This window comes from Lichenostomus cassidix, chromosome Z (genome assembly GCF_008360975.1).
Source record: "Lichenostomus cassidix isolate B80296 chromosome Z, HeHo_3.0, whole genome shotgun sequence".
NCBI classification, from domain to species: Eukaryota; Metazoa; Chordata; class Aves; order Passeriformes; family Meliphagidae; genus Lichenostomus; species Lichenostomus cassidix.
In genome coordinates this window covers 62,857,231-62,867,762 of record NC_139511.1, presented here as the reverse complement: position 1 = coordinate 62,867,762, position 10,532 = coordinate 62,857,231, and the positions used below count along the sequence as shown (strand labels likewise).

Genomic DNA, 10,532 nt, shown 5'->3' with positions numbered 1-10,532 from the left:
GCATAAAAATCCATGGGACCAAGAGTGAAATAGAAACCAGTTGGTCATATCCATTAGGAAATAGATCATTAAACACACCAGGGTCAGCTCATCTTTAAATGTTTAATACAGTTCTGTATTACCTCACTCCCAGCCCATGCTGTGGCTTCCCCTCAGACTCAGAGAGCCCTTAGAAATGGAGCGTCTTTCCGGTGTCACTTGTCTCTCATCAAGGCAAGTGCTAAATAACCCGGTGGATGCTGCCAGGGCCACTTGCACCAGTCACATGTGATGAGGCAACACTGGTAAAAGGCACAGGACTGGCCTTGCTGGTGTTCTTGCTCCTGATGGAGCAGTCAAGTTATGTGTTTGTAGCTCACTAGCTAACCCTGCAGCTTCCCATGTCTTGGTCATAATGACAAATCCACAGAGTCCTTTGTATTTTCACTCTGCCATCCTTGGCAGTGCCTCCCCTTCTCTACTTTGCTTGCATTCTTGCAGGTAGAAATGCTGGTTCCCAACAGAGGAAGAAAGTGGGGAGACAACAGGGCCATCATAGTTGTTGCCAATGTGGGAAGTCCCTTAGAGCAGGGGGAAACAGCAAGGTCAGCTGAACCCCATGAAGTAGAGGAAGCTCGCCTGCTCACACGAGTTTCTTGTTCTTCACCCAGTCCAGGCAGGTGGCTCACAGGATCCTGCCAGATGGTGGGCTGCCCTCCTCTGCCCACCCCCCTCCTCTGACCTCTCTGGGGTGGGCAGAAGAGCATCTCACCCACTAGCCAAGGAGCAGAGAAGCAACAATAGAATGTGGTCTTGCCTCTGACACAGAGCTTTGAATCACCAGCTCTGAACACCACAGAGTGCATGGCTTTTCAGCAGTCACACTTGAGATTTTGTGGCAGCTCCTGCAGCTGCTGCCAGGACCCCATCTGCACTAGGACCTTATCCTGTGGGATGGTGGGTACGTGAGCACCCTTAGAGCATCCCTGCATCAGAAGAAGTTACAGCACAAAGTATGTAAAAGGGGAAGATAGAAAAAGTGTCAGTGCCCTGCCTGAAGCCACTGACTGAGCAGGAGCCAAACCTTGGCAAGAGACATACCTGTTGTCTCCTCCCTAAGGTCTGGTACCCTTCAACATCCATACCATGCTGAGTAAAGTCCCAGCTTACCAGTAAAACCCAGGTTTACACCTAATACTTGCTTAAGCTAGAACTTAAAATCCTGTGAGAGCCTCAGAGGAGTATGTATGAGTGGGACCTGAAACCTGTGACCTCTGTTAGCAAGAACACACGCAGCCAGCTAATAGGCAAGCACACAGGTTTTAATAGAGGAAATACTGATGGTTATAAAAGGAAATTTTCTTCGCCATCCCTGGTGCAGAAATGATCCAGCCCAGCCCTCTTATGACATCAATAAAACCCCACGATGGTAAACCCAGCTCCTCTTAATAACAGGTCACTGAAGGAAAAGAGTATGCCTAAATCAATAACATCAGCTATTACTGGACTGTTGTGCTCTTACACTGCATCTCCCATTGGGTTTTAGGAGTGTCCCCAAGGAACAAAGACATGCAGCAAAGCAGGATGAACAGACCCTCAGGGGACCCTAACCCAGTCTCTTCCCTGGGGCAGTAAACTGGCAGAGCAGTCTGGGCAAAATCTTGGCTGATGTTTCTCTTGTGGCAATCTCTCTGCTGCTATCAGATTTGAGCTGATCTATAAATAACACATGATCTTTCATTGTTGCCTTTCCCCACCTGCACCTCAATGTGTTTATGAAACGAACAATATGGAAGGTTTTGATATTGTTAAGAATTGTAAGTATTATAATAATCAGTCTCTGGCTCTAGGGCAGGTGCATGTACTCCACTGCAGAAGGTCTCATGTTAGGAAGTGTGGACTGGCACCTGCCAGATAGTGCTGGTGTGTGCTCAGAAGAGCAAGGTCCTTTCTAACTGCTACACTGGATACTATCTCCCTTCCAAAATTTCCTGAGTAATGGCTGATTTTGCCAAAGAAATCACATATGCTTTGGACTGGAGCAGAGATAGTCCAGATGTTTGTACATAGCTTGTTATTTAAAGGGGGTATGACTAGCTTGCTCTAAAAACGTGACCACCAGAGAAGTTTTGGCATACAGCTGTAACACTGCCCAGCTATGACACAGGAAAACAAATGTATGGATTTTAGTGTTTGCTTCTTTTGAAGAATATTCCTGTTCAATAATCTTTAAAGCATTTGCATGAGTCCCAAAGACTTCAAATAAATGTACCTGCAGGTTTCACTTTAAGTGCTGTCTAATACATACAGCCTGAACTCCTGCTAGATCATACAAGTGGCTTTATTCCTTAAAAAGAATGCTGGTACATAAATACCTCACATAATTAATTTTAAATCCTTGATCTGAAAACTTATTCTAACATATATTTCGTGTCTTAGTATTTTATTTGCACCTGTCTCAAGTAGATATTTTTGATCCTATTTTCTTTCTTTTTGTAATCAGGATTGAAATTCCAAAAACCACTGAAATCTTTCCTTTGGTTCACTTTACCAAAGGCTGTTACTTGATCAGAAACTAGAGATTATTTTGTAAAAAATGACCACTCTGCAGTGCTAACCACTCTACCAGCACTAATGTGTCAGTGGCCTATTTAGATGTCTGAACATAGTTAAGCTGCAGTATTTTGTATTCCTTGTTTATTTCTACTTATTAACATGCTACCTTGGAAATATGGGAATCCACAACAAATGTAGTTATGTAGGGTTTGACCTATGTACTACCAGTTTTATTTTGCATTTTCTAGACAGCATGGAGAGGGGGTGGGGGACAAAAGCTGGGTATTTGCACTTCATGTCCATCCCTGAACATCTGCATTTGTGTCAGGGTGGGATTTGATGGCCCAAAGGGCTTCTCAAAGCCTTTGTAACTAATTTTTTTTTAAACTGCTTCATTCAGTACTAACTAGGAATGGTACAATTTACAAAGACATTACAACCTTTCAGTCTGAGGAATTTCTGCTAGTGGACAGACAGTGCCTGCTCCATTAAACTGAGTAACAGTCCGCTGAATACTTCCCACAACTGAATTTTTCAGCCTTTCAAGGAACATATTGAAGCTCTTCATCTGCAAGCCCTGTGCATGGGGATTTCTAAAATATACTGAAGAGACTTATGAAAGATGACCAAGAAAAGCATGTCCTCAAATAAACACATGCAAAACATCTAACAGAATCCACAGTTTCAACGGCAATTTTTTGAGATCCCTAAATTGAAAAGCAGAAAAGAACCAAAACTTTCATTAAAGGATAACTCTAAATGAGAACAGAACCTTATTCTTCTACATTTCAGAACTTTCTTCCTTAAGTCACAAAATGTGCCTCACTGGAGCATATTCAGTATTTATATCAGACTGCAGAGGAATTTGCTTCTAGGGGAACATGCCTCTGGATTTAACCAGATCTGCCGTGTTTCTTTATTTTTCTAGAATTTTACCTATGAATGGATGAATCTGAATGTTTGGGATTTCTAAATGCCTAGATAACCTTGGCGTCCCCATACAAACAAACTTTACCACATACACATGGTGACTTGGGGACCTGGGCACACTCGGCCTGACACTGGCAGGATGCACTAGCTGTGCTGGACGCATTGGCTGTGCTGGGCACACAAAGATCAAATGACTCAGGGTGGCACCTGCTTGGTATGGCTGATACCTCCCTGATGCATTGGGTTTTCTGTGCAAGGACAGGTTACCTCTCCAGCTTCTGGGTGTCTTAGGCTAAATCACATATACCACACTGTAGGTGTGCTGAGCAGGAAAGCCTGAACGGAAACATGAGAGTTGTAGTTCGTAACACTGAATGGCCCTAATAAATATTGTAGGGAAGGGAATGCATTCAGTTGGAAGCATAATTGAATACCGTTTTTGCCTTAAAGAGCCCTACAATATCAGTATTTATTCCAGATACTTTCCATATTAGTTGATAAAGTCGCAGCTAAAATCAGTAATTTAACATTAAATACCTCTTAACAGGAGTAAGAATAATTTATAACAGAGGTATAACACAGATGTACCATGGTGTGCCACAGCATATACCAAAGGAGCTCCGACAATGAATGACCATTCAGTAGCTGTAGAGTATCTCAGACACCATGATGCAAAATCCTCACCTTTTCCTCTTGCTAGGATGGAAAATCCTATGGTGAAATTTGTCATTTAATTCTACCTGCTTACCACTAGTTCTTAGTAAAGGTGCTCATTTGATCAAGAGAATACATATCATATCACAGATTTTAGGACACTCCAATCCTCACATACAGGTTGATTATATGCATCCAAAATCAAGCATTTATACAATGTATTCACTGGGTACTGTGTATAAGGCTTTGTATAAGGACTGTGTATAAGTGTTTGGCTCCCTCTGCTCTGTCATGCTTCTGAGACTGCTGAGTTAGTATTTAGTTTATAATAATTTGGTTTATATTTGTTCTGGTTGCATTTGGTATTTAAGCTAATAGTGTCCTTCCCCCAGAGGACTGTAGCATAAAGGAAACAAAGAAATGGTTACAAACTCTACAACTCTTTTTTTGTGAGTGTGAAATAAGCTATCCCATGAATATTGATGCCAAAACACCTATAAATAGTGGATTCATCTGCAATGCACTGCATTTGTGGAGGATGCTCCAGCCTCCTGTCCAGTTAAAAATGCAGAAGGTTGCAATTGCTAGCACCCTCTGCCATCTCTGATTACTGTCCTGAACAGCAAAGGTCAGCACATTGCACCTGATCAGCCCAGGAAGTTAAAAGCCTGCCTGAGCATGGAATGAAGGAAGGTTTCAAGCCAATCTGAAAGGGATGGGGTAACATCAGGTGACCTCAGAGCACTCTGCAGAGAAAGCAATCCCATCAAATGAGAATGCAAAAAGGTGTCAAGGGCCTGGGAAACAGATCTGTGCTCCAGCAAGCTGTTTGGCCTGCCCTTACGAGTGGACTTGATCTCACAATCCTACTAAGCCCTGATGCAAGTGACGTATGCAAGACCCAACTTCTCTATGGGCACCTTGGAGCCAAATGGCTACTCCCCACTCAGCCTGCAAGGGGATTGCTTTAGGGGACAGCAGTCACCTCTCTTTGAATGCACACAGCACCCAGTCCTGCTCAGGACCCACATGCAGCCCTATGCATATGAGGAAACAGAGGTGATGATGGTGATCCCACCACTTTATGCTGTCTCTTACAAAAGCCCTTAGCAAAGCAGCTGGCCAACAGCATCCACAGAGATATGAAAACATGGCAGGTTCACCCGCAGACAGCTGGGGAGCTGCAAGCATGCCTCCGTACTCATGATGCATTGCACTCTGCTGGTGAGAAAAACCTCCAAGTGGAAAGGGAAATACACGTGGTGTACACATAGATTTCTCTTGTGTACTTGGTTCTATGTCTTTTGTGTGCTGAAGGGTGCATGTCCCCATATTGTAAGTCGAGAGAGCAAATATGTCAAAGACACTGATGGAGGTGACTTGAGCAAAGTGCTGCTGCAGCAGGAAGGCAGCAATGTGCCTGGGGATGATCAGCCTCATAGCCTGTTTTCAGACTGTTCTCCAGACACGCACTTTTAAATCAACTAAAACCAGTATAAAAGTGGATCAAAGTATTTCACTGCTCTCTTATTTTTGCTCCTTTCTGCAGATCTCCCCTGACTCATCTGACTTGGCAACATCATAGAGTAGATTTTCTAACTTTCAGGCTCAGTTGTGTTAACTGCTGCCATACAAAGATCATAGGAACTTCCTGAGTTTTCCTTAATTTTTGACATGAGCAGCACTGGTTTCTTTCCCCTTGCACCCATGCCCAATTTTTTGTGACATACAGGGTTAAGAGATTGAGACCAAATTATCAGCCCTTTCTCAAATTACTATCCTGGGCAAAAACTTGTGACCCAGCTCTGCATGGCTAAGCCTATGTCTTACCCTGGAAACAGAGATAATATTGATACTACCATAGCTCAGGTAAAACACAGATTGTCTTTCTTCCTGTGTCTTGTTTAACCAATCCACAGGAGGGAAAAAGAAACAAGGCAAGTTGAGATGATGAGAAGTTATGGATACTAGGAACTGACAGAATCACTACTACTGCCTGTCCCCTTGAGCTGCAGCAGAGAAATCAGCTCACGAGAGATCAATATTCCCAGAAGGTAGTTTCAAGATAAAAGCAAGCATCATGCAAATACTATCAGGCTGGAAAATGGAGTATTAATGCTCTCCCACCCTGGAGCTTCTGCCAGAGCTATGAACTAACTGATGCTTCTTCCCTCCTAATGCTGTTCTTGCCACCAGCACCTCAGCAAGCCTGTACAGAGGGGAACAGCACAGTGGGCTGAAATGCTGATCACTGCCTTTTGTAGGACAGCACTTATCCGCCACATGGCTCTCCATGAAGAAGAAGATCACCATGTGTGATAGCCCCATGATCCTGGCAGGCTGAAGCCCTGTGAGAAGACACTTTTGGCCAACCTCCCTGTGTGGAAGGGCTGAAAGGATGTCAGGGTCTGCCAGTCTGTGAGCAGCAGGAGCTCAGGCTGGGACACGCGGAGGCGGGAGCCTAGGCAAGATTCCAGCAGTGGGGAAACACTAACAAGAAAAGGAAAGAGAGAAGACTAAATGGGGAAGGACATAGATGCATGTGTGTGGAAGAGGAGATGGGTGCTTGGGAGGGGTCAAAGTGAAGTCACGGCACATGATTCCATGCTGGGTGCCTCCACACTGTGTTAGCCTGGCTGCTCCCAGAGAAACCAGAGTGTGGCTGCCTGTGACTGAAGCTGTGGCGGGCGTAGGGAAAGGACATACCTCCAGAAAAGGAGATAGAAATGAATCCCAATTACTGGATACTGTCTGCATCCTGTAACGAGCTAAACAGAGCGGGCTGAGCAAGGGCAAAGGAAGCAACATTCAGACTGCGTCTGCGCCCTTGCTAAGCGAATGTCTCCACTATTCATGTGAGTATTCCGCCACTTCTTACTGAGTCATATTAACTCTCTCTTTAAAAAGCCACCAGAGTTAGCATAACACTCACATACCACTGTGAAAATCCTGTACCTGCTATTGTAGGTACAGGACCTATTATTAGCAAGGCATTATTATCTGTCATTTGGATTGTAAATTGTCTTACTGTGAGCCAGTTCATGTGGATTGCACTGCATCAAGCTCCTAACCCTTCCACAGCTACTCTTTTGTAAATTTTCATGCGGCACAGTAATTTCAAGATGAAAATCCAAGGAGGATTTAATGAAGCTCAGCAGTACTCCAGGATGTGTACAGTGCCTCCCATCACAGGGCCAAACCTCCACCAGGACTTGCGCCCACTACAGGCAGTGAATAATTGCATTGGCAGGTCTGAGCAGGGAGAGGAAAGTGAGGCAGTGGGGAAGGTGTTTAAGTGCCTGTGCTGTGAGATGTATGAACCAGATCCTCCTCTCTGCTCCTCTGCATACAACGAACTTTCCTACCTCCCCTTTTTCAACCAGAGGGATCTTAAGACTTTCAGGAAGGCAGGGCTGGAGTGGGCAGGGAGCATTCCCACTGCAATTGTCAACCCCAAGCTTTGGTGAATGACTAGCTTTGGAGCTGGTTGAGCAAGACCATAGCCAATGACACTGCCCATGGAGAAATAGGGGCACAAAGGAGGGGGATCCTTTCCTCATCCTGGTGCCTGAGCAAAGGGAAGCAGGTTTAGCAAGACAGACAGCAGTTGCTACAAAGGGGAATGTTTCTTACAGTCACTGTGCACAGCATAGGGAGGCAGCAGGCTGATGGGGGAGAGATCATCTTCAGGTCCCTCTACCACTGAAGGGGACCCCTTGGGAGGCGTCTTACCGGTGGGCAGGGGCAAGGTGGAGACCGTGTTGAGCAGCACCACGCAGACAGCCACAACATCCCATAACTTCATCTTAGATCTCCTTCCAACACGGGCCCCTGGCAGGAAAGAGAGGCAGGGTTAGCTCCCAGCTGCTGTCTTCTCCCAGTCCTGCCCCCACCCTGCCAGCCCTGAGACAAAGCTGAGCAGTCTTGCACCCCAGATCAGATTGGTTCACCCAAGCTAGGCCTGGGGAACACAGGAGATGGAACAAAAACCTGTTCCCCGTGCAGCCGGAGCAAGGGAGGTGGACTCTCTTAGCAAGTGAGTGGTGTGGGAGAGGGAGGCACAGGATGGCCTCTAGTTCCTCTATGCCGTAGAGAGCTGCACTGGAGAATGTGGGCATGCAGGGCCCAGAAGTCTGTTTCCAGGGATGTGGGAGTGTGACCACATCTCTGTGCTTGCTGGCAGGTGGGTCACCTTGTGCTTGTCCAAAACCTGGGCAGCACCAGGACACTTATTCCTAGCCTGGAACAGGGAGCACTTGGCTGATCTGGGATGCTGGTCTGTGCAGATTTGATGTGCTACAAGCAACCCTTCCTTACCCTTTACCTCTCTCCTCTTTCCCCTTCCCTTGCCTTGTTCCCTTTTTCTCTTTCTTTTCCCCTTTCTTCTTCCCATCACCCTTTCCTCTTTCTTCTTCCCCTGTCCAGTCCTCTCTTTCCTCTTATTTTTTCCTCTCCTTTTTTCTTTCCTTTCATCTTCACTTGTCACCTTTTTTCCGTATCCTCTTCTTTTTTTCCCATTCTTTCCCCTTTCCCTATTGTCTTCCTCTGTTCTTCCTGTTTCCCTTTCCCCTTGCTTCTAGATTTCCTTTTTTCCTTCACTTTTTCCTTTCTACTTTCATTTTCCCTTTCCTCTTTGTTTCCATCTCCCTTAAATTTTCCCCATCCCCTTCCCTTCTCATTTCCCTCTCCTTGCATTCTTCTACTCCCCTACTCTTTCTTCCATTCTCTTTCTTCCATTCTTTCTTCTTCCTTCCTTCTTTTTTTTTCACTGATCATCTTTCTTTTTCCTTCCTTTCCCCCTTTCCTTCTCTTCCCTTCCCTTGTCCCTTTTGCTTTCCTCCTCCTCGTTCCCCAGCCGCCCTACTCAAAGTCTGCCACAGCACGTACCCGCTGCCCTCTGCACGCCGCTCCAGGGTAACAGCTGCCCCCAGCCCGGTTCGGCTTGGCCCGGGCGGCGGCACAGGGCAGTGTCCAGCCCGGGAGGCGCAGCCCCGCCGGGGACAAACCACCGAGGTCCTGGTCCAGCGGCGGGGCTTAGGGCGCGGCTGCCGCTCAGTGAGCGCTTTCTCCGCCGGCCGCTGCCTTCGCACCTCGCCGCGTTCGGGGGGTTGTGGGGTGCCCCGGAGACAGTGCCCGCCCGCCCCGCCCGCCCCTCCGCGCACCCATCCTCGCCCTCACCTCTGAGCTGGTCTCGTCGGACCCGAGATGGACATTAACGCCGTGGAGTCGACCGGCCGGACGGGCGATGCATGTGGGCAGGTCGGGGTCCGACTGCCGGCACCCTCTTTGCGCGAAGGAGGGGGGAAGGGGGAGACACGTATGGAGGAGGGAGTGTAAGATCGGAGGTCTGGATGGAGGCAGCGGGGAGCCGCCAGCACAGTCCCCGGCGGCCTCCCCCGCCGCCGCTGCAGGTGCTGTGCCCACGGCAGGAGCGGTGCCGCGGGGGTCTGCCAGCCCCGGCCCGGGAGCCGCGCTCAGCAGCGGCGGGAGCGGCCCGAGCCGTGGGGAGCGCCGCCTGGCAGCGAGAGCTGGCAGTGGGTGCTGCGCTTGGGACCCTGCCTGGAAATCTGAGAAAGACACTCCATCAACAACTGCGGGGAGTCAGATGAAGACATCAGCGCTCCTGTAACGCCAGCTGGTCCAGCGCTGCCGGGAGCCGCGCACCGCTCGGACACGCACACCACGGAGGGAGAAAAAAAAAAAAAAGAATACCACGAAAAAACCCCACCCCAGCGGAGGAAGGAAGGGGAAAACGATTAAAAAAAAAAAAAAGAAACCACCCTCCTCAGCCTGCTGTGAGAATCAGAGGCCGGCACAGGGATTTGTAGAGCCGGTAGCAGCAGCAGCAGCAGTGAGGCTTCCTCCTCCAGAGCTGGGTCCCGTCGCGGCGAAAGCTTAAATCCAAGCGGGAGCGCGGAGGGAAGCTGGGCCGGTGTCGGGAGCGCCCGCTCCGGCTGGGCCTAGGCGAGCCCGGCTCCCCGGGCGCCGGCGGGGCTGGGTGAGGGCGCGGGGCTGGGCGAGGCGCGGGGGGCGCCGCACCCGCGGACGGAGTGAGCGCGGAGCCGGACGTGCGGACGCGGGGGCTTTGCCAGGGCGACTCGGCGCCGCAGATGGATTTATAGGGCCCTTTGGCAGTGACGCGCCCTCCGCTGATTCGCTTTCAGACCCAAACACACGCTGGCCCCCCGCACCGGACCCCGCGGAGCCTCCAAATATCTCCCGGCTGAAGTCACCGGCCCGACATACCGTGGGCTGCGCGGCCGCCGGCGCAGCCCCGCGGCACCCGCTGGCCCCGCGGCGGCGGCGGAGCCAGGCCGGGGTAACCCAACACCGCGTCCCTCCCCAGCCCCGCTCGCCGCGCTCCCGCGGACGGACGGACTGACGGACCGACCGACGGCCGCCGGCTGCGGGGG

At 49.1% G+C, this 10,532-nt stretch overlaps 1 protein-coding gene across 2 annotated transcripts in view; it reads right to left on the bottom strand.

Moving 5' to 3' along the window:
• The window catches only part of GDNF (glial cell derived neurotrophic factor), a 21,403-nt gene extending 10,871 nt beyond the window's left edge, over positions 1 to 10,532 (bottom strand). The window contains exons 1-2 of one of the 2 annotated variants that reach the window (XM_085041982.1): positions 9,298 to 10,532; positions 7,753 to 7,950 (exon numbers count right to left, since the gene is read on the bottom strand). In XM_085041982.1, coding sequence (XP_084898108.1) covers positions 7,753 to 7,924 — 172 coding nt within the window. In that variant the 5' untranslated portion in view covers positions 7,925 to 7,950; positions 9,298 to 10,532. The remainder of the gene's footprint in view (positions 1 to 7,752; positions 7,951 to 9,297) is intronic. The other variant, XM_085041983.1, reaches the window with a different exon arrangement.